This window comes from Falco cherrug, chromosome 11, assembly GCF_023634085.1.
Source record: "Falco cherrug isolate bFalChe1 chromosome 11, bFalChe1.pri, whole genome shotgun sequence".
Lineage (NCBI taxonomy): Eukaryota > Metazoa > Chordata > Aves > Falconiformes > Falconidae > Falco > Falco cherrug.
The window spans coordinates 14,016,101-14,038,777 of NC_073707.1; the positions used below are offsets into that span (position 1 = coordinate 14,016,101).

Sequence of the window (22,677 nt, forward strand, 5' to 3'; positions counted from 1 at the left end):
ATTTGTTCTCCCTCCCAAAGGTGGGTGCAGCCAGGCACTGGTGGCAGCCAGAGGCACCGGTGTGCGGCCAGGCAGGCAAGCGGTGGGGCTGGGTGGGTTTGTGGCCACTTGTGCTCATCCCAATGCACCGTAGGTATAACGGGAACATAACGATGAATAGGGCAATGTGTGGCTACGGCAAAGCGGGCCCATGGTCCATCTTGTCAAATGGCGCTTCAGCAAACCTGGAGCTCCAAGCACCTCCCAGGCAGGCCTGGGGAACCTTGCTGTTGGCTGTTAGGGCTGGTCTGCGTCTCTAATAGGGTTTCTCCTAATCCTGAATGGCTTTAACTGGGGAACATGCCATGTTACATCATTTCCACATGCACAAGGTCATTAACTATTAAAACTCTGTTATTCTTGTTATACAGATAATTGTTCAAATTTTGCTATGTCCTCGCCCTGAATGTCCATCCGCAGCGCTGTGTTCCTTCATCTAATTACATGTTCCTTGAAACAGCTCTTCCTTGCCCCAGTTCTGTGTTTGCTGCTTTTAATGTTGTTGATTGCTTGTGTGCTCTGGGATGGCAAGGACAGGAGCTCCTGATCTGCCTTCTCTCTGCTCTTCCTGACCTGCTGTGCTTTGGTTTTGTTCTTTCTTTGCTGTTGTCTTGTTTGCCTTTCCCCCCCTCCCCCCTCCCCTGAGCTGGAAACAAAAGCAGGCAGCAGAAAATCCAAGGGGGTGAAGATCACAGCTATTTCTATAAAGAGCTAAACCCTGTTTAGCATCAACCACGCAGTAGCGGTTTCCAGTGCAGCTGAGGTAAGCACGATTCAGTTGGGAGGATTTTTTTTCCTGTGTGATCCATAGCTCCCGGTTAGGCCTGGCCTCTTCCAGTCCCCAGACACCCTCTGTTTCCTTCTCCTGGTGCTGAGCTTGGGAATCTGCTGCCATTCCTCCTCCTGCCAGGGACAAGAAGGTGGCAGAGAGCACTGTGGCAGTGAGGCTGGCTGGGCAGAGCAGGAGCAGCCCATGACATAGGCTGGAGAGGAGGGGATGTGTGGGGCAGCACGGGTGTGATAAGCCCTTTTTTCCTGCCTTTGTTTTAAAGCACTGCTAGAACTTGCCCTCCCTCTGCCCAGCCCAGAGCCGAGCTGATGCTCTGGTGTCAGGGAAAATGCTCGGTTCCTGTTAGGGTACTCAGTGCTCCAGCTAATGGGTTTGTGTGTGGATGAGAAGACACAGGTCACAGCGCTCATGCATGGCTGAGTACCACAGGCAGTCCCAGAAGCTCTGAGAGAGCCCTGGGGTGGGAAACCCATTGCCGGAGCAATTCAGAGAGCGGCTGTGAGTAGCTAAGGCACTCCTGGAAGCCAGCTTTGGCAGTCTTAGGGGAGGGAAGCTAGAAATGCCTCTGTCTTTCCATTATCGGCACAGAACAATCGCTGGTGGTTGCACAGCTTCAGCGCATTAGAAATGAAGCTCCCCTTTGCCTGGCATGCTGTGCTGATGAGAGCGGTCACCCTGAGCCCCCCTTCCTGAAACAAAGCAGTGCTGCGCTGTATAAATTTGAAATTTCTCTCTTGCCACAAAAGTCCTTTTTTCCTGCACGTGTGTGAATGTATAGCAACAGGAACTTGCAGAAGGTATCAGCCCTTTTCTGGTAGATAGCTCGGATAGAGCCAGAATAGATGGAGCAATGTCAGACGCTTCCAGAAAAGGGCTGGCCCTTGGCTCTGTTGTTTATATAGCACAATTCTTTGCATTCAGCAAGGAAGGCACAAACCAATTATAGTTCAACTAATCTTACTAATCTTCTTTTAATGAATTTGTTTCAACAGAATTTCATTTCCACGCACACAATCAGCCTGAGAAAGGCAAATGGTTCTGCAGAAAGAAATCACCCAGCAGAAAAATTGCTCTCGAGATCAGGCCTCGGAGACATGAGACAAGCAAGCAAACCAGGTGAACAATGATAACAAAATTGGAAATTGAAGAACAGTTTATACTGCCATCTCTCCTAAGTTCCCAGAGTCATTCTGCACATGCCCATGTGAGTGACTAATGGTGCAGAGGCAGGTGTTGCTGCCAACAGGAGCCAGTATCTCATCAGGACTGGTACAGCACCAGCCTGCCTCTTTGCACATGCTGGAAAACATCAAGAGAAGGTAATGACTGCCTGGAGTCTCTGGAGGTGAGCACATATGCTGGGTGCCCTTTAGTTCTGTTGCTTTCCAATGATCCTCCTTTAGCTGTACCTCCCTACCTACGTGCAGAGAGCTTCCCAGGAGCCAGTCCTGGAACTGTCTGTGTCATCACATCAACTCCCACTTGGTAGCTGTAAGTGTCCTGATACAGCTACGTTGTTTGTACCAAAATCTTGAGCAATTTTTCTATTTTAAATGTAGGAACACAGCAAATTCTTTTCTAGATCCAAGGGTTTGGAAGTAATGCCCAGTTAAGGCAGATTTTAACATAAGATTTAAAAGCTTAGGAACAGGATTAGAAACAGGAGGGAGCTTTAGAGTGTTGCCTTAGGGACAGGACCTATTTCACAGGCATTGTCACTAAAGACCAGGAAAGTCCAGGAGATACTGACAGTGGTGGAGTCCCACTGAGCTCAGTGCAAGCAGGTTTTCACCATAAATTTCTCTGTAGACATCTATTAGCAGAGTACAGCTAGGCAAGTGATAATGGACTCTGCTACAGCTCTGCAAAAGATGAAAGAAGAACGTAATTAAATCAAAGTATTTTCCCAGTAACAGCAAATACTCTGAACCCCATCCAGAAAAGGACTTGTGAGCTGTCTTATGGACATGTGAAGTTGCTTTAGATATTGCAAAAACATTTGGTAACGAATTGACCATAGTACTTTTAGTATTTCCACCCCTGGAACCTGAACTGAAAAAACGAAGTCTGATGCAGTTATGATCCTATTTTTGTATTTATTGTGTTATATGATCTCAGCCAAGAACTGATCAGCCTGTTTCTGCCTGTGTGCATGGTGCATACCATCACCTCTTACTCAGTCTGCGGTCTCTTAGCCATTTTCTGACGTCAGCATGGACTGCAGCACTTTCTGGTCAGGCTGGTCAGCAATGGACCTCTTTCTCTCCTGGACTGACATGTATCCTCTGCAGTAGCCCACAGACTCCCAGATGCCGTTTTCTACTTGCCAGCGGAGCCAGATAGGGGGGGTGTTGTGGCTGGTGCTGGTGGGATGCATGGGAAGCCCATGAAGAAAGGGGAGAGCAGCACTTCGGGGTGCTGAGTCACAGGTGAGAAAAGCTTGTGTTCCTCAGGGCCATGGGGAGCATGGCTGGGAAAGCTCGTGTGGCCATGCATGAAGCTGACCCTGTGGGTTTGGTTTCAGCTGGGGTGTCATGAAGAAAACAACAGAGCAAAAAGCTCCAGATTTTTCTGGAAAGCCTCCAGCTACTTCTCTTTAAAGATAACACGGCCTGTTTACTCTTTGCTGGGTCATGTTTGCTAAATTATAGACTTGGCTTTTTAAAGGTAGGCAAGAAACATAAGCACCAGTGACTGGAACAGTCTGATAGAGCAGGACCAGATGGATAAGCTTTCCAGACGGCATTTCCCCCACCAAACTGCTGTGTTGCCCACCCCACTGAGATGGGATTCACCCGGGGCTTGGAGGAGCTGCTGAAGTGCCTGGGAAAGGGTGAACTCACCGAAAGGGGCCTCCGGCACTTGCCGGGAAGAGCAGAGAAGGGGAGGGATGCTTACCCAAAGCTGTAGCTGCTGGTATGAGTGGCTCTCAAGCCCTGTGAGCATGTTGGAGATGCTTCACCAAAAAGTCCCTTGGGAATTGCTTCACCTGACAGATACACACACGTATGTATAGATCTCCTGCAAGCGCTGTAGCATCAGGTTAGTCTCCAGAACACGCCATCCTTTGCAGACGCAGTAATCTGGCTCTGTGAGTCATTTCTCTCATGACTCGGTGCTAGCATCAGAGCGACAGCAATTTCAGGCCTAAAGAAGAACCACCCTATAAATAAAAGAATAATATACATTAAAGTAGCTAATTGGCATTTCAGCACTTCAATATATCCACTTACAATCTCATTCTGTGTTAGAGCGGATTATGTGGGGTCGCTAATGCCTCTGCCTTCCTCGTCCCTTTGTGCTTTCTGCAATGGCCAGGAAAACATACTGCAATCAGGGGGATGGTCTCTGCAAATTACTTGCTAGATCGAACTGTATTCTTGAAATGAGCCTTACAAGTCAGCTGAACTGCTCTCCCAGCATCACAAAATTGAAAATTACAGCAAATTTCAAATCACAGGTGAAGAAAGTGAACTGGCTTGTTCTGGGGAACAGAACTATGGCTGCTATATGCTGTAATCATTAATGATCCCTGTTGGACTTTTCTGGAATCACAATACTTTCCAGCAGGGGAAGATACTTTATTTTTGATGTAGAATGTTTTGTGTAGGGCTGTGTCTCACCATGTTTATATGATATTTAAATCTTCAGTAATTCTCTTGGAAGAAGGAAAGCAGGAAGCCTGTTACAGATGCTGTCGGCCACAGAAACATCTGGGAAGAGGATCCTACTTTCTGCTTCCTAGGTTAAAAGAGGTGGGTGATCTTTTCTTTTCTTGAAACAAGATATTATTTTTGCTGAAAAAAGGAAAGTCCTATTAGAGCAAAGCATTCTGCAGATTCCTGAAAAAGAAAAAAACCCTCAGAAGCTAAACAGAGAGGGAATTTTCAAGAGAATATAGTCCATTTCATCTTGATATGGTTCTTACCTTCAGCTTGTACTTCATTTTTATAGAAGAGCTTTAAAAACAGCTTCAAGATCTGTGTAAAAATTTGTGTTGTGTAAAATGAAGGGTTTGGGGTTTTGTCAGTTGGAGAGTCTTTGTGTTTTGATTCATATAGGCATCGGAGAAAATGTAACGTGGATGACCTATAAGCAAATCTGTCCTTCTGTGGCCCCAGCCACTTACCTTCTGTTTTCCCCAGACTTGGGTAATCATGAAGCTAATCAGGCTGATGAAGAAAGGCAACTTGCAGAGCCAGCCTGAAGGCAGTGACCCATGGCAGGGGAGGGCTGGGGCAGCAGCTCCGGTCCCCTGGGAGTGCTCCCCACCTCGCCGCACTCCCAGGTGAGATTCCCGAATCAGGATCCCAGGCTTGTTCTGAGAAAGACCAGCTCCCACAGGCTTCAGTGGGAATGGCACAGGTCTACCAGACGGGAGAGTTGGGCCCTACCTGTTTACACAAGGTGTATGAACACAGTGGAGGACATGAATGGGTTTCAAGGAGCCGTGCAAGCGTGTTCCTAGTGAAACTGTGCTACGTCTGATGTTTTCATGGAGACTTCAGCTGTTTTCCCCTTAGGATCTCCTCTTTCTTGGGTCAGGGAAGGTGGTCCTGTCGCAGCCGTGTCCCCATGCCATGTCAGTCATTGCTGCCTGCTGTTGGCGGGATGAGGGGAGGCGGCAAGCTGTCCTGGGCAGGGACGGGTGCTCACCAGAGATGCTGGGTGCACGTGCATTTGTCACACTCTGAAACATGAATAGACCTGTAGGATATTCTAACTCTGTGTAAATATTTGTCAAGATGGCCAAATCCTCTGTGCTCGATGAAGTCAGCAGAGTGCAGTAAGTTGCCCCAGTATGCAATGTCTCTATTTATAAGGAAAAACAAAGACTGGTGTTTTCAGCGTTTTCTTAGATATGCTGAGGCACAGCAGCTTTGAAAGATGAGCTGTTTTCATGTAGATGCCCAGTTTCAGGCGGCCCAATTATTTCACAGCTCCAAAGTTCATAATATTTTTGGGAGAATAATATTCCTAGCTATGGTTTCTTTTACCAGAAACCTGCATAAGTATTGGAAGCACTGATTAGCCAGAGGTGGTGCCTTCCTGGTGAGAAAGTCAAGCTGAAGACCCATCTGCTGCCCAAGTCACATCTGGTGGCAGAACAGGTCCCCCCACACCTCATTCCGAACCTGTGAATGCTGAGCAGGGACTTGCTTGCTCACCTTCCATCTTTTTTTCCCTGTCTGTAGCAGCACCTTAACTAAATCACCTGCTGTTTTGTACATCCCAATAGCCTTTGTTATAAGGGGTGTGTGTATATATATATATATTTTTTTTTTTTATACACACACGCATATTACAGTTCCTGTGCTCACCCAAGAATTGCTACAGCAATGCATTCCCCGTTACTTGGCTTTTGAAAGATGTAAAGTAAAAGAGGAAGCTATAAATCCAACTTTGTACTCATAGGATATGTAGGAGGACAAATAATCATATCTTGTCAAGCAAATGACTGTGTAAATTATTTTTCCATCTCAATGCATAGGAAGAAAGCCACAGCTACTGAAATATACAACTCAATAGGTAAAATATGCATCTAGCCTAGAAGTATAGTACATCTATTTCCAGGTGCCACAAAACATGTGTTCATCAAGAAGACTATTAAAACATTCATTTCCTAAGGACATTGGCATTAGAGTATTGAGGAGTTCGAGTACTGGGTAATGAATTACACAGGCAGAAAAGTGTGCACTATAAAAGGTGAGTTACAAGGCAAAGTCATTTCCTTAGGAAGAAGGCAAATATGCCAACACTCTTGGCATAGGACAACTAAATTCTACCCTGTCTTCACAGATTGATATGTAAAGTATGTATTTTTGAAAGGTCATGTCCTTTATATATTTATAAGACAGTCTGCTGCTGCTTTTTGCTACTTTTTTGGAAAGGTGCTGTAGCGTAGGAGTTAATTTTAAAAAATATCCATGATCCAAAGGCGAAATGCCAGTTTTTTTTCCATTCTGGATATTTGTATCTGTAGGAGGTGGTCAGCAAGAGCTTCATCAGCAATGAAATAGACTCAGAATTTAAAATGAAGATGATTAAGCCAGGCTTACTGAGTCATGTACTGAGCTTAGCCAGGAGGATAGTAAATGGAAGAAAAGGAAATGACACAACTCGGTTAACGAATGAGTTAGCCAGGAAAGTCACCACCAAGGTGCCAGCTCAGAGATGGAAGGCTCCCTGAAGCCTAAGGCTGTGCAAGGGAGCCGGGCTCCTCGGCGCTCCGCTGGGCTGCAGGCAGTCGCCGGTCCTGTTTCCCCTAGGCAAGTCCATCGGTCCGCGACACGGCCACGCTATTACTATTACTATTTATCTTCCCTGTGGCAGGTGGTGGTAGCCAAGTGATAGGGATGGGAGGCCTCCCCAGGCTCATTCATCACCTGGCTTTGGAGAGCATTTCGGAGAGCAACCAGTATTGAGTTAAAAATGTAAACGTTGCCTTTAGCAGGGTTAATGAAATAAGGCTAATCCAATTTTCTGGCAGTCTACTCATAGATCGGATGGATGGGAAGAGGTGTTTGAGCATAGTATTGATTATATTGACTGCACTTCAGAATTTTCTTGGAAGGTTGTCAAAATATTGTTCCTCAGGGACCTGATCTGCCTGCAACAATTTATCTTAGCATATTTTTAATGTCCAGGCTACTTGGCATCCCCTCTGTTCTCATCTCTGTGCTTGAACAGAGTTTTGTATTTCAGAGGTGATACTTCAGCCTGTTTGGAAGGCAGGCGGGAGGGCTAAGGGGGAATCTATAAATAGCATCTTAGTTTGGAGCCTAGAGATTTGGAGTGTGATGTGGCCATCTATGCGTGAAGCAGCAATCGGCTCCGCAGAGGGCATATTACACTCACCTTAAAGGAACTTCATGGCCAAAGCAATGCTGAAGAAAATCAGACTTGCTCTGTGGCTCCCTATGCAAAGTGGGGGTTTTAATTACATAGTGAACTATATGAGTTAGCTATGCGTTTGTCAGCATGTCTCAATGTATTTACACGGGTGTCCCTGATTATTCCCACGTTAGGGAGGGGGAGATGGGGCTGCAAAGGCTGCATGGAACATTGGTCCATCAGCAGTGGAGGCTGGGTTCGCAGTTTCTTCTCCTGCATCTTGGTTGTGTTGGGGAGGAGCTTCAGCTTAAATATGGCCTCATTATATGGGATATCAGAAAAATTACCGGCATAGGAACAAATAGCTCTATACAGTACAGAATTATGTGGAGTTGTTAGATTCACCTGCGTTGTGTCAGATATAAATAAGACTAATGTAAAAGGTGTTGCGAGATCGGGAAGCAGCTGGTGGCTTTGAATTCTTGCATAGGATCAGCAAAGCACGATGTGCTGACTCTGGAAGGGGCAGAGGAGAAACAGTGTAAAACTAAAACAAAACCTGTATTTTTTCCAACAAGTAAGAAAGACATTACAAAGTTTGAGGATTTGATAAATTGCCTTTCAATTCTTTTTTGTTGTTGTTGTTCATAGTTGTGGCATTTTCAACAGTATTTTTTTTCTAGAATAGAAATATCCATGAGCTCTTCCCAGCAGTTAAAGATCCTTTGGATGAAACAACTCCTTTGTTGTGAGGGGGAGGCTCAGGACTGCAGAAGACAACCTTGTGGTATTAAAGCAGCCGCTGTGCCCCAGCCATCCCTAAAGGTTTGTGTGACTGTGGTGGCACCAGCTTCAGCCCATGCACTCTGGTGAGGAGAAAGCCAGGGGGGCTGGTGGTTTTTAAATTGAAATTAGAAAGCCAAAAATACATGTAAACAAAGTTCAACCTGACTATTGTTTCTAGGAAAGCAAAGGCCAGGGCTACGGGTGGAACTAAAGGACCTGTGAGTTTGTTCAGTAACAACATTTCTGCTGTCTAAATTAACTGGTGGAATAGGAATGTGGTGGTGGTTTCAGACTTACATACAGAATAACATTTTCAGGTTTATTTTTTTTCTTAGGTCTCCTTCAGTGTGCTAGTCACTCATGCAAAGTTTCTACCTTGTTGCACTTGTGTTTGTAAGAAGAAAATCAATTGATTGTGTTTGGATCTGAGTAAATTTAACCTTGTGGGAAACAGTTTTCCTGTCAGATTACATTTGCATCCCAAAACTTATTTGCAGTGATTTGATGCACCTCCTCTTGTTATGCCACATGAATGACAAGCAAGGAATGCTGGGTTTATCCCATTTAATGATTTATCTTTATTTTTATCTTTTCTGTGTCTGTACATAGCGTTCCTGGCCTGGCTTTTACATACTTAATATGGGAGTACAAGTACTGGTAGTGTCTAAGTGGTTTGTTGCTCTGCTTTGACATTTATTTAGCAGGTGGCAAAACACACAGCCATGGTGGAAAATGTGGTCCTTGCAGAAATTTTATGTTGCATCTCATCCAAACAGTTTGACACCTCTTAAGTCAAAGAGGAGGCAGGGAAGTAGGACTGAGAGGTTTCTTTTTGTGCTTAGGGGCAACAGATTTACAACGTGAATCTAAATGGAATCTAAAATTCGAGCTGGAAAAAAAGTTCCACTTAAAGGAAGTATGGTTTTGGAAAGAATTTTGATAGACAGTAAAGAATGACCGTGTGTTTTACGTGGAAATCTCAAGACATGCACAGTGTGCCTCCTCTTCTGTGTGTTGGCACGAGCTTAAGGCAAGAGGAAAATAACCCAAAAAAGGCTCTACCAAGGTGACCCTGAGCAAAGTTCTGGCAGGGATGGATCCCACCATCTCCAGTAGATGAGATGCCCCAGTGGTGCTGACTGCAGTAAGCAGAGTAGTAGGACAACTGTCCTGATGTGGGTCACCCGCTTGAAAAATACATGCTCAGTGTTGGGCAAAGGCTTAGTTCTCATTTAAACATTTAAATGGGGTGGCACAGACTGCACCCCACAGCTACACCAGGAGAGGTTTACTCTGGTTTACATATGAAGCCAAACAACTCTGGTGTACTCAGATCTGGTGACATAATCAGGCAGCCACAAAGGTGGTATAAATCTCATTATTTCTTTTAGACCCTGCCCTGTACCCTGCTTATCCAGCCCAGAGGTCTTGGCTGCTCTGCAGTACTCCCACCGAGCCGCCCCACAAGAGGCTGGCTTTTCTGCCAGGGTAAAGCCAGGGGCCCTATTTTTAGGCAGATGCCAGGAAGGTTTTTGGGAAGCATATCAAGGAGCAGCAATTGTAGGAGCTGGGGAGCTGCCAAACAACCATTTTCTCTCTCTCCTCCCCAGGCACGTAGGACCTGCATGGCTCATTGTCTGCAGGTTTTTGTCTTAGCAGAGGAAGGCAGAGCTCTCTGCGTTGGACCGCTAGTCATTACATAGCAGATCTACTGAATGTAAAATAATTGTCCTATAGTTATTCACCAGTGTATGTTACACTTGGAATCAGAGGTCACTTTTGTTTCCTTTCTGGGGGAAAACATTGTAAGTGAATCTGTAATTTTGAGTACGCTAATTCCAAGACATTTGCAGATACTGAGTGGTTTCCTGGAATAACAGCCTCTCTCAAGAGAAATGTCAAATGCATTTAATCAGCCACATTTAGAGCTCTGCAACATCTGCAAATGAATTATTAACAATCTCAAATGTTTTTGAATGATCCAAAAGTCAGGAATAACGTAGCCCTTCAGATAATCAGCTCTGATTCAAGGCTTCTCCTTTCCACTTTTTATGCACTAGAGGCTGTGCACCTGCCTGCTGCTGCTAACGGGAGTTGCTTGCAGCTCAGATAAGCCTCTCTGGAGGCAACTGGGTGGCTGAACAAATGCAAAGTGCAGCTGGAATCCAGCTGTGTCTGTACAGATTTATGCATCATGTGGTAAATACCCACTGATTGGTGTTGTGTGCCTTGGGGGGAGGTAAAGTATGCCCCAGGGAATGCCGTTCCCACATGGCAGTCATCACTGCACACGACTCTTGTCCACAGAAGTCCTCCACTCCCACAATGCTATATTTGACCTTAATTAATGGAAGATTGGTCTGGGTAAGGTTTGCTTGGAGAAGCAGGTTTGAGCCACAAGTCTTCTCGTTAGCTAGCAACAGCAAGAATAGCAGAATAAGGCTGTGAGGCAATGCATGGCTCAGGTCGCCCAGGTTCCAGTCTCGGCTTGCCCTTTGCCGTGCTGAGAAAATTATAGATGGCTTATGTCGCTTTGTCTGCAAAGCAAGGTATCTTGTAAAGTGCTTTGAGAAATACTAGTGACTGTCATATTGCATGTGACTCAAACCCCTTCCACTGCAATGTGGAAGTACCCTATTAGAAAAAAAACAATTGCAACAATCAGATTTTTTCAGATGAGGTAATGTGCTTACATTAATTTTTGAATCAAAAAATGTTCTCATTTAAGAACCCCAGCTGATAAAATAATGGAGCCATCAAGATGCAGATGTAAACAAAACACTTGCAGTAGCATGTGAATTAATGCAAAACCAAAAAGATATTAACTCATGGTTGCCAACACAATGAATTCTGGTATATGTAGAAAACCAAAATCCTTTGGGTTTTGAGGAAGGTGTTCAGCAACTTGTTATATTCAGACCAAATGCAGAATTCCTGTTCAATATGCTTGTTGGGGAGGACCTGAAATATGAGGATGCAGTCAAGCTTACTGTAGGTTTTAAGAGGAGCAGAAACATTTTTTTTTTTTGCTGGACGAAAGCCACTGATAAACAGAGAGAACAAGCCAGCTGCATCTGGGATGCTGTCAGATCGTAGCACAAAAGAGGAATTAAAAATCTGCTCCTTACTTTGCCTGAGTAAAAATTGCAGGGTGGCCACTTTATTTTGTATATAATTATAATAATAAGCTTGATAGTGTATCTGTTACAGATTATGTATTCTGTTTGTATTATTAACATCATGACTGTTTGTCCCACTACACTCATAAGGAAAACAAAACACAAATGAAAGCAGAAGTGGCTGTGGCTGTTAAGAACAATTAAGCACCACACAGCCTCTCTGCCAGGGGGCTGCTCTGGAGTGCTTTAATGGAGCAGATCTCGTGAACTATGTAAATTTTGATAATGCTGTCTTGCATGTTCAGATATAACTATCTGCTCTTCTGCAGGAGCTTTGGTTACATAGCAAGAGGCAGCTATAGCCGCCAAGGGGCTGCTGTTTAATATTTGCTCATTTCATTTCAAAACGGGATTGAAGATTCATTTGTTAGAAATAAGGCACTTCACAGGGAGGTTAGCTGTCTGCTTTCTGTGACTAGAAGAAGAAAGGGTATTGATGTCACTTTTTAGCTTGAAATCAGCTTGAAACTTCCACGTAGTTCCGTTATACAACATGCAAATCTGTTATTTCAAGCTCCAAAACCCTTTTCTTATTTATGAAGATGAACCAAAACCAACAAAGTCCCTAATGGCTTGCACGCCCTGTAAGTGAGATGGTCTTCTAAAAAGTGATGTAGCTACTCATGCCAAGGTTTGGATTTTCCAAGGCTTATTTCTTCTTCTACGCGGTCTCTGAAAGAATCTGTCCTTTTATGGGTAAATTTGTACCTCTTGTTCCTCAGATGCAAATTCATTCTGGTATCCACGCCTTTCATTGAGCTGTTCTTGGGTAAGAGTCTGCAGGCAGCGTTTATACCATGAAGTTTCCCAGGGCGTTAGTCAACATGGGAGCCGGGGTGGCCCGGGGGAAGGGAGTGCTGTGGGCTGTGGCAGAAGGGAAATGAAGCTGAGAAATTTAAAACTACCACGCTTCACCACGTTTCTTTTGTGGGGCATCTCTTCTAGGTCCTCTGTATGCCTTGTAGATTAGATATTTTATTGCCTGGCATATGTTCAAGGAATAATAGCTGAAACAGGGACCTGTGAACCTCTGTCCCTTTGCTGGAATCATTCCTTTAGGAAAGAATGAGATCAGCTAAAGAGGTAGATTCATAGAATGGTTTGGGTTGGCAGGGACCTTCAAGATCATCCATTCCCAGCCCCCCTGCCATGGGCAGGGACACCCCCCACCAGACCAGGTTGCTCCCAGCCCCGTCCAGCCTGGCCTTGGGCACTGCCAGGGATGGGGTACCCACAGCTGCTCTGGGCAGCCTGGGCCAGTGTCTCACCACCCTCACAGGAAAGAATTTCTCCCTAATACCTGATCTAAATCTGCCCTCCTCCAGCCTCCAGCCATTCCCCCTGTCCCGTCACTCCATGCCCTTGTCAGAAGTCCCTCCCCAGCTTTCCTGCGGGCCCCTTTAGGCACTGGGAGGCTGCCATAAGGTCTCCCCGGAGCCTTCTCTTCTCCAGGCTGAACAGCCCCGACTCTCTCAGCCTGTCTTCCTAGGAGAGGTGCTCCAGCCTCTGACCATCTTCGTGGCTTCCTCTGGACTTGCTCCAACAGGCCCATGTCCTTCTTACGTTGGGGGCCCCAGAGCTGAAGGCAGCACTGCAGGGGGTCTCACGAGAGCAGAGCAGAGGGGGAGAATCCCCTCCCTCGACCTGCTGGCCACGCTTCTCGTGATGCGGCCCAGGATACGGTTGGCTTTGTGGGCTGCAGGTGCCCATTGCTGGGTCATGCTGAGCTTCTCGTCAGCCAACACCCCCAAGTCCTTGTCCTCAGGGCTGCTCTCAGTCCATTCTCTGCCCAGCCTGTGTCTGTGCTTGGGATTGCCCCAACCCGTGTGCAGGACCTTGCACTTGGCTTGTTGAACTTTGAGGTTTGTACAGGCCCAGCTCTCAAGCCTGCAAACTTGCTGAGGGTGCACTCAATCCTGGTGTCCACGTTGCTGACAAAGATGTTAAATGGTGCCGGTCCCCATACTGACCCCTGAGAAACACCACTTGGTCTCTACTTGGACATCGAGCCATTGACTGCAGCTCTTTGAGTGTGACCATCCAGCCGATTCCTTATCCACTGGGTGGTCCATCCATCAAATGCATGTCTCTCCAATTATAGAGACAAGGATGTCATGCAGGACAGTGTCAAGGGCATCGCACAAGTCCAGGTAGATGATGTCAGTTTCTTTTCCTTCATCCACCAACTCTGTAACCCTGTCATAGAAGGCCACCGAATTTGTTAGGCACAATTTGCCCTTAGCAAGCCATGTTGGCTGTCACCATGTGCCTCAGCATAGTCTCCAGGAACATCTGCTCTATGACCTTGCTGGGCACAGAGGTGAGAATGACCAGCCTGTAGTTCACTGGGTCTTCCTCTTTTCCCTTTCTAAAAACAGGGGCTATGTTTCCACTTTTCCAGTCAGTGGGAACTTCACCAGGTTGGTGTGACACCATTGAAAGAAAGGAGGGCAGCAAAACAGGAAAAAAATATGCAATCTTATGTTTTTCACAGTGAAAATTAAACTCATCTGTTTTAGCCATGAGGACAAAACCAGCAACGTGCACTGTACCATGGCTGTGTGGTGGCACAAGCAGTGCAAGGTGTTAGCTTTGATGGGTGACTTTACTCTCTGCCCAGAGCTGGGGCAGAGGGCACACAGACGCCCATGTGCTTTAAGGCTGCTGCTGCAAGAGGGAAACACGGGAAAACCCCTTCAGAGCCACCTTGGTGTCCTGCTCGTCCTGCGCTGTCTGAGCAGGAGAAATGTGCTGTTCAGGGCCTGTGCAAGGGCCGGGGAGGTTTGTTATCTTTGGTGAGCTTTGCCCAAGGCCTGCCAAAGGTATTTTGATTTAGTCTGGTATCATGATAGTGTTTGGAACCACTATACGCCTCCATTGAAGTTGTGAGTAATCGAAGGTGTGAGTGACCGAGGTCCTGCACAACCTCCTGCTGCTCCACAGTGGCAGCCCCACGCTGCAGCACGCAGGTTGCAGCATGTCCAGGAGATGAGATGTCTGGGCCTGGGAGGCTGCAGGAACACAAGTTCTTCTGTGTCAACATCATGGAGCCCTCGGTCCCTCGCAGAGCTCAGCCACGGGACAGCAGGTTGCTCCTGAGGGGCTGTTGTTCCTGGACAGCAGCTGAAACTGTGCAGCCGGCCTTTCCAAAAAAACCCCTCTTCTTCTGGGAAAGATATTTTGCAGAGATTGGCAAGCCATTCCTCACCTGCTATGTGAGATGAAGCGGTGGGAAGATGCCCTCACTACGCCCAGCAGAGCCAGACGCATGCACAGCCCACGCTATGGCACCAGCTGCTGAGTCCCCTCCCAGCATCTGTCGCCTGCGGAGCAACGCCTGTGTCGGCCGGGCATCTCGGGCTGTCTCACAGCCTTGTGCTGCCCGTTATTTCCTTTTATGAAAATATTTATATGAGTTAATTATTTTTCTCTCATAAGAAAAGAAAAAAAAAGTCATTTATCTACAGCCCTGTAAAAAACAGTGTCTAGCAAGTAGGCTACAGCGTTAGGCTTTGGCACTCTGTGTGTGGGTAAGGGCACTAAGTCAAGTCTCCTGTTAAAATATGCTGTTAGAAGGGAAATATAAAATTGTGAAACTTGTTCATTGAAAACGGCAAACATTCATTTAAGTCTCAGTACTCTTGGTTTTGTTACTCTTCCCCGGTTTTATGCATTACATGTTTAAGTATGAAATGTTACTGATTTGACCAAAATAAATTTTTCTGGACTATGAGGATTGCACGAGCAGTATTAGGATCAAGCAGGATAACAGTATTAAGAATCAAAGTGATAAAATAATATTATTTGTTTAAAGCACAGTTTTGTTTTGAGTAAAATGAAGTGATTCCAAGTTCTTAGTGTCACAACCAAGTGCGTCTCGAAGGGCAACAGGTTTGTCCTTCCCTGATGTACATAAGTGATTTTGACTCTTGTATTTTTTGTTTCATGTTTAGTGTTTTGACTCATCCATGCAAGAGGAAAATGAAGGATTTGCTGTGGCCCAGAGCAAGAGCAATGACAGAACTCCCATTGTCTGTGCTTGCTCGGGGTAACGGTGACACTGACGATGAAGTCTTATTTCTGCAGCCTTTGTACTTGGCTCATTAGACATTGCCTCACCGAAAAGCATCCCCACCCCACGAAGCTGAAGAATTCTACAGGGAAAGCCACTTTTAAACTATAATCCTGGAAACACCTATGTCTGAGCTGTCCTAGTGAAAGTCATGGCTGAGTCATATTATACAAGCACCGTTCCTTCTGTAAAAGAGCCGGAGCTTTTCTAGAACATCCACTGCAGGTCTTAACTGGAGCTCAGGAGACATCTCAAGTGTCCAGGTAATGTAGTGAATAATATATATACTTATGTATACATGTACCGGTCATTTCATGAAATGGGAAATAATGTTTTTATTAGACAAAAACGCGATGTTCCCCACAGGATGTGTTCTGTGCTTGCCTGGCCTTGGAGCCCATCCTGTCTTTGTGGCAGCACCGTGCAAGGTGCCCAGGCACCCAGGCACCCAGAGGCAGTGCTTCCCAGCTGCGCCAGCACAGCTTCCCAGAGCTGCTGCCGCTCGCCTGCAAAAGTTTAATTTTTAATTATTTTAGAGCTTCATCATAGAGTCTGTCTCAGCTGGACGGACCGTTTATCTTCCTCCCGCTGCCAAAAGATACATAATCATTAATTATGTGGGGCCTAATTTTGGAAAAGTTAATGCATTTACTTCCCTGGTTGACTTCAGCAAGCTCTTCATGTACACACTGCCCTAAAGGTGATGCCAGTCGGTGTTCTTACAGCGCAGAAACCCAGAAGTATATGCGACCAACTTATTCTATGGTAAAATAATACACTCCAGAAGAGTTGTCTGTAGAAGCAAAAATACATGTTTCCGTTCCGAATTAGTAAGACTTTATCAACTGCCACAAAGGAACACAGTCTATTGTCCAGAAATAATTTATTCATCAACAATAAAACACTGAATAGAAAAAGCCTTGTAAATAAAACTATATATATAATGCTTTATTTCTTTATTCAGTACTCCACAAAAAACACTACAGACAGTAACAAAATAATCCAATTAATCTTAAAAATTTCAACTTATAATTGTCACTCTTCATTTATCATGTTTTATTAACAATGCAAAGGTGGTTTGTTTACATATTGTAGTTTAACTTGATTTCATTAAATTGTTTCTTAAAACAGTTGAAGCAATTTGTTGTTTGCCCCATAATTTATGACATATATATCAATAAACAATATAACAGCTCTGAGAAAGGTATGCAGACTGTTCAATGGTAAGTAGTCTACCATAGGTTGTTTAGTGGGAGAGTGGGAATAAATCACAACTGAATTGGGATAGAAGTCAACACATTGAAGAGAAATAATATTTGGGGAACAATTACATATTTTCCATTGCCCGTTTAGTAATGTGATCTCTTTCAAGCTCTGATTTCTCCTGTTTTAGATACTCTAGCACCTTTGCTAGCATATCCTCATCCAGGTACTGCCTGTTCTGCGTCTCGTCAGTTTCCCCGGTCATGGAAAGCCTTTTGCTGAGCGAAGCCAACTTCGCAGCCTCCTGTGGTCCCAGCTGACTGAGGTGCTCTCTGATGGCCTTCTCCAGCTGGTCGTCTTCCTGCAGGTCGCTTTCAGAAGCTGGAACAGGGACACGTTTCATCTGGTTCATGTTGATAACTTCAGGATATTTTGCCAGCACCTTTGCCAAGTAATCAGCCAGCTCTTCATCCTTCTTGTTCAGTTTCTCATACTCTATTTGTTGCCTTTCCAAATCGGTCATCCATGTAGCTTTAGGAAACAGGTGTCCTTTCAGTCTTCTGGGAATGTAAGACAGTCTTGGCAAATCATTTTCTTGATTAAGACGATTTAGTAAGTAGGAGGGATTCTGATTAGCTAAGTTGTCAGTTCCCAGAAGACTGACGATATCTTCAATATTGAGGTCTTCAGGTAGATTATCTGGAATAACATTAAGAGGCTGCTTCATGTACCCATTTTTAGAGTTTATGTTATTTTTAAATATGTCACTCTGTCCTAGATTGGTTTCAGCGATCTCATCGAGGTCTTCTGGGAATTCTACTTCCTGCTCAGCTTCCAGCCTTTCACTCTGAAGCTGCTTTTTTTCGCCAGCTTTCAACATGTCTATCAAATCCTCAGGAGGAATTTGTAAATTCCTTGAGATTTCTATCAGCTGAGATATTGACTGAGGATCGAGTTGCTTATCCAAAAATGTGGGTGCTCTTTTTTCCTCAGGTACCCCACCAGTCCTTAATTTCCTATTCCCAGCACCGTCCATCAGCCTCTTCAGGTAGTAATTCATTAGCTTTGAAACATCCTCTGACATTTGATCTTTATTTTCTCTTCTTATTTCGTCCTCAAGGAAGCTGAGTTTCCCTGATCTTTTTATTTCGTCGTCAATCTCCTCTTCATGTTTATCAACTTCCTCTTTGCTATCTTTTATCTCTTCCTGGGTTTGACTTTCCACTTTTTCCTCTATGGGATTCCAATCTTCTCCTCCAACCACATCTTCATAGGCAATGTTATTCACTTTATATACATCATCTTCATCATCCGTATATAACTTCTGGTCTTCATCCAGCCTTTCTTTCTTGTGGTTGCTAGGTCCTGCCATCTTCCCCAGCTCCTGAAACACAGACTCCAGTGTCGCAAGGCTTTGGGGTGTGTATTGCTCTTCCACTATTTCATTAGTGCGCTTGAAAGGACTGTCTCTTGAGCTGTCTTCATAGTGCCCAAGTGGCATTTTGAGATATTTTTGCCACCTCTCAGGCCACTTGTAAGCCTCGTAATCGTCAGTTACTCCAGCTGGAAAGTTGTTATCCGAACTCAGACCATAAGGTTTATTCTCCTTTGGGCCAACTTTCGACTCTTTCTCAGCTTGCCGCAAAGCTTCCAACATTACCTTAACCCATTGGGACTCATCTTCAGTCAAAGAATCCCTTAAATTATCTGGTAGATGAACCTGATCTTTGCTTTCTTTCTGTTGCAGGAGATACGGGACACTTTGATAAGAGTTGTAATCAGGGCTGCTTTCTCCCTTGTTAGTTTGCTTGCGAAGATCTTCTATGTATTCCAAAGCTTTGATCATATCGGGATTTGGGAACCTTTGTAAGTTTTTCATTACATAGTCTGGATCTTTCTGAAGCAGCTGGTGCTGCTGGAAGGAAGCTGCATCAACCCAACAGATTAGGACAAAGAAAAAGGTGAGAGCGTAGGCTGCTCCAAGCTGGAAGGCTTTCGTTTCTGCCATGTTTAAAATATTTCCTTGAAATAAAGAAGAAAGAAGAAAAAAGAAGCAGTTAACATATGGAGACAGGCTTAGGAAACTAAGAAGCAAAATAGCAATTGTTATTTTAAACTGGAACTCCTCATGAAGCATACCACCAGTGCTACACTTGTGTATTAGTTATGGAAACCTAATATTACTCATATATGGAAGCCATGTATTTTGGTGGAAATTTGAGATTTTCTGAATTGTTCCTATGATTCCTCAGTTTACTGGAAACTATTTGTTTCCTATGCTATAAATTGCTTGTCTCTATGCTCAATGTACTTTATGAACATCAGTTTTCCAATGGCAGTAGGAAAGTATAAAATAGAAATCCATTATAGCTCATGAAATCCCCATAAAGGAATCTGGATGACATTTTTATGATGAAAATGAAGGACCCAAATGGTAAAATAAGTATATCCATATATTCAAATGGTGAAATCAGTATATCCATATATTTAAATGTGGCTCAAAATATTAATATTAAAACTGCATACAAAATTTTTTTGTAAGATTATTCCATAGGGCATCTACTTTCATGCCAGGGTGATACCGCTGAATGATGCTAGACTGCAATGAAATTAATGTTATGAAGTGGAGAACATGGCATATAAAATGACTTGCAAGTTTATCTGTTGTTAGTGTTATTACTTCCTTTTTTGCTGTTTTGTAAAAAATAATACATTATTTGTATTATAGGTGAATTTTACTTAAGATCTTCTGTGAGTGAACCATTTTCCTAAGAGCAATGATCTCCTATATAAAGGACAAACTACAATTTATCCTAAAGGTACAACATAATTTTATTTAATCCTTTAAACCCCATCTTGGAAATAAGCTCAAGTAGGTAGGTTCTGAGTGATGATTTCATTCATTCGTTCACTTCAGCAGAAATTGAATCAGGTCCCAGGACAGGCAGAAACGTGGCCATTGGCAAAAGTGAGCTAAATTCAGTTAGAATAGATCAGTAGAAGCCCATGCCTAGTCTGTCTGCCCAGCTTATGGTAGCCAACAATAAATTCTGGAACAGAAGTGGGAAAAATATGCCTGTGGCTGAATGAAGATCACAGCGCTGCTGTGTGTGAGTATAAAGCCACACAAGCCCAGTCTTGCGGGGAGCTGAGCACCCTCCACCCAGTGAAGGGGAAAATTGCCATCGCACATCTCCTAGGAGATGCTCAGGCACTGATACGCTGGCGCCGTGAGGCAGATTAGACTCTTTTCTGATCCAGTTACATTAACAAATAAAGTACAATAATGAGAAAGAAATGATAAAGATATAAACTGCTTTGATTAATTGACCTATTTGGGTTCCTTGGGTTTTGGCTCGGTAAAAGCATCCTATTGAGATGCTGGCAATTCATGACAGACTGAAAGAGCTATGTATACCGCTATTTGCACGTTGCTCTAAGTAGAAAGTGAGGGTGGGTACGGTCATTTCAGCTCACTCGTAGATTTTTCCGCTTAGTTTTCATTCCTAACATAATGTGGCTTAACTAAATAATTAAAGCAGTATCAGTTCAGAGGGCTGCTTTTTTCCCCCTCGGTATGCCTGGGCAAGCTAACAGCTGTAATAGCAAACCATTTCCCCAACATTTCTGACCACCCAAGCCCAGATGCGTTTGAGCATTGATTTCACAAAGGATTAGTTTGGAACAGCTGATTAGAAGGTCCCACCCTCCAGATCTGAGTTTGCCCTGAAACAAAGCCAACGCATCGCTTTATTTTCTGTCACAGAAAAGGCACCAGTCCTATACAGAAATGTATATCTCCATGGGGGGGAAAAAAAGCCCTTTGCTACTTATTGTAGCAAATAAATGAAATTCAGACTTTCTTTTTCCAGCAGAGAGACTGGTTATTAACAGAGCTAGTTTGATTAGTGCATGAGAAACTGTCCTCTCGGAGGGGTGGGGGAAGGGAGAGTTGTTCCATAATTATCTGCCAGGCACCTCCCACTCACAGAGACCAGGAACTCAACCTCCTTCGCTGCATTCTGTATTGTTACAGCCTTTGTAAGAGCTGTCAGCGTCCCATTAAAATCAAAATGCACATCTCCACGCAAAGTTTAGTTTTGTGTTCCACAAGGATGTTGCTCAGCTGGGTATTTCCTTTGCAAGGATAACAGGTCATTGGGTTCTCTCTACATATTTTGGGTGCATCTGTCTCTAGATCAATATTCACATCTAATTTAGTGGTAGATGATACTTGAAAGCCTTGACAAATGGGTTTGGGAATGATTCCTTTTAAAAGCTTTGATTTCAGGTCATAAAATCTTCTCATTAAACAGAACGTGTTATCTAGGGTAAGAGGACTCCTCCCTAGTCTTTCAGACTTTCCTTCCATATTTTGGGGGAAACAAAGGACATTTTAGACTACCTTTAGGACCTGTAGTAAAACATTCTCCGCTGTGCCTCTGGGGCAATACGCTAAAATGGCTGTTTTGTCTGCAGATGGGCGACTGTGAAGCTAGCCTGGATGGGGAGTGTGGTTTCTCTTCTATTAGCACCTAACAAATGGGAAAATCACCTTTTGGCCAACAAATGTAGAAGTTCCTGTTTATAAAATGAGGCAATGAAGTTCACAGTTTCGCATGCACAAAGACAATGCAGCCTGACAGAAGTTCCCCCCAAAAGAGACAAAAAAAATATAAATCTTCTTTCTGGGATGTTTCCATGGTAGCAGTAATTGGCTCGCTGAGTCTCACTCAGCAGTTGTCTCTGATGTGAATGTAATGTTTCCAGGGAAAACTGGCAATGAAAATTCAAAAGCTTTCCTATGGATGAGTCCCTGCCCTAAGAGTTTGAGGGGGAATCCGACAGCAGTTTTACCGTAATGAAAATAAAGAAATATATTCCATGCTTTTCCTCCCATTTACTTTTGCAATAAATAATATGACTGCAGTGTATATATATATATATACATATATATATATATATATATATATAAATATATATATAAAGGGTCAACCCTGTGCAAGGAACTCAAAACATGAACAAAATAGCAACGGGGTGAGGAGAAGGGAAAAAAGAACCCTAACCCCCAAGCAGTTCTGAACGAATCTAACGGTTGGTTCTGTACGTATACATCCAGAAAGTTAGTCAGGTGGTGTTTGCACCCAAGGGAACCTCTCAGCCGGTATTTTGACGCGCCTGAACACAACCGCAAGCAGGAGGGCTGCACCTGCCGGCTTCAGCCAGGAGCCGTGCCGGTACGCACACATCTGTCTATACAGTTACAGGGCTGTACTTCACAGACAGGTATTTCGTTGCAACATCAGCTACAGCCCCAACAACTTTCCGCCGTAACTCGTTGTGTAACCGAACCCCTCCCGCTGGGCTGGCGGCCGAGCCCCGCCGGGCAGCCGAGGGGGGACAGCGCAGGGCTCCCCCAGACCCGCACCCCGGCCGCGCCGCACAGCCCGGCGCAGCCCCTCCCTGCCCGCGCAGCCCCTGCCTGACCGCGTTGACCGCGCATCCCCTGCCCGACCGCGCAGCCCCTGCCTGACCGCGCAGCCCGGCGCAGCCCCTGCCCGACCGCGCAGCCCCTGCCTGACCGCGTTGACCGCACAGCCCCTGCCTGCCCGCGCAGCCCCGCGCAGCCCGGCGCAGCCCCGCGCAGCCCCCACCTGCCCGCGCCGCTCCCGCCGCCGCCGCTGCCGCCTTCAGCACCCGGACAGCGCCCGCTTATACCGCCCTCGCCGCGCCTGACGTCAGCCGCGCTCCCCCGCCCCCCGCCCCGCCCGGGC

At 45.0% G+C, this 22,677-nt stretch overlaps 1 protein-coding gene and 1 long non-coding RNA gene across 4 annotated transcripts; one reads left to right on the plus strand and one right to left on the minus strand.

Moving 5' to 3' along the window:
- Positions 1-1,657: 1,657 nt before the first annotated feature.
- LOC114016516 (uncharacterized) lies at positions 1,658-21,789 on the plus strand. Of its 2 annotated transcripts, XR_003561004.2 has the most exons (5): positions 1,658-1,945; positions 4,481-4,584; positions 15,582-15,963; positions 19,632-19,722; positions 21,383-21,789. It is a non-coding gene; the product is annotated as an uncharacterized LOC114016516 (long non-coding RNA). The 2 variants fall into 2 exon arrangements; XR_008734511.1 differs by having other exon boundaries at positions 1,658-4,584.
- SCG2 (secretogranin II) lies at positions 16,568-22,654 on the minus strand. Of its 2 annotated transcripts, none has more exons than XM_055723994.1 (2): positions 22,558-22,654; positions 16,568-18,925 (listed from the first exon to the last, which is right to left on the minus strand). In XM_055723994.1, the coding sequence occupies exon 2, from the start codon at positions 18,909-18,911 to the stop codon at positions 17,028-17,030; it is 1,884 nt and encodes a 627-aa protein (XP_055579969.1). In that variant the 5' UTR covers positions 18,912-18,925; positions 22,558-22,654; the 3' UTR covers positions 16,568-17,027. The 2 variants fall into 2 exon arrangements, with proteins under 2 accessions (XP_055579969.1, XP_055579970.1); XM_055723995.1 differs by lacking the exon at positions 22,558-22,654 and adding an exon at positions 22,509-22,527.
- Positions 22,655-22,677: the final 23 nt, after the last annotated feature.

Coding starts and splice junctions, on each gene's coding strand:
- SCG2 (XM_055723994.1), bottom strand. CDS start 18,911: ATGGCAGAAACGAAAGCCTTCCAGCTTGGAGCAGCCTACGCTCTCACC.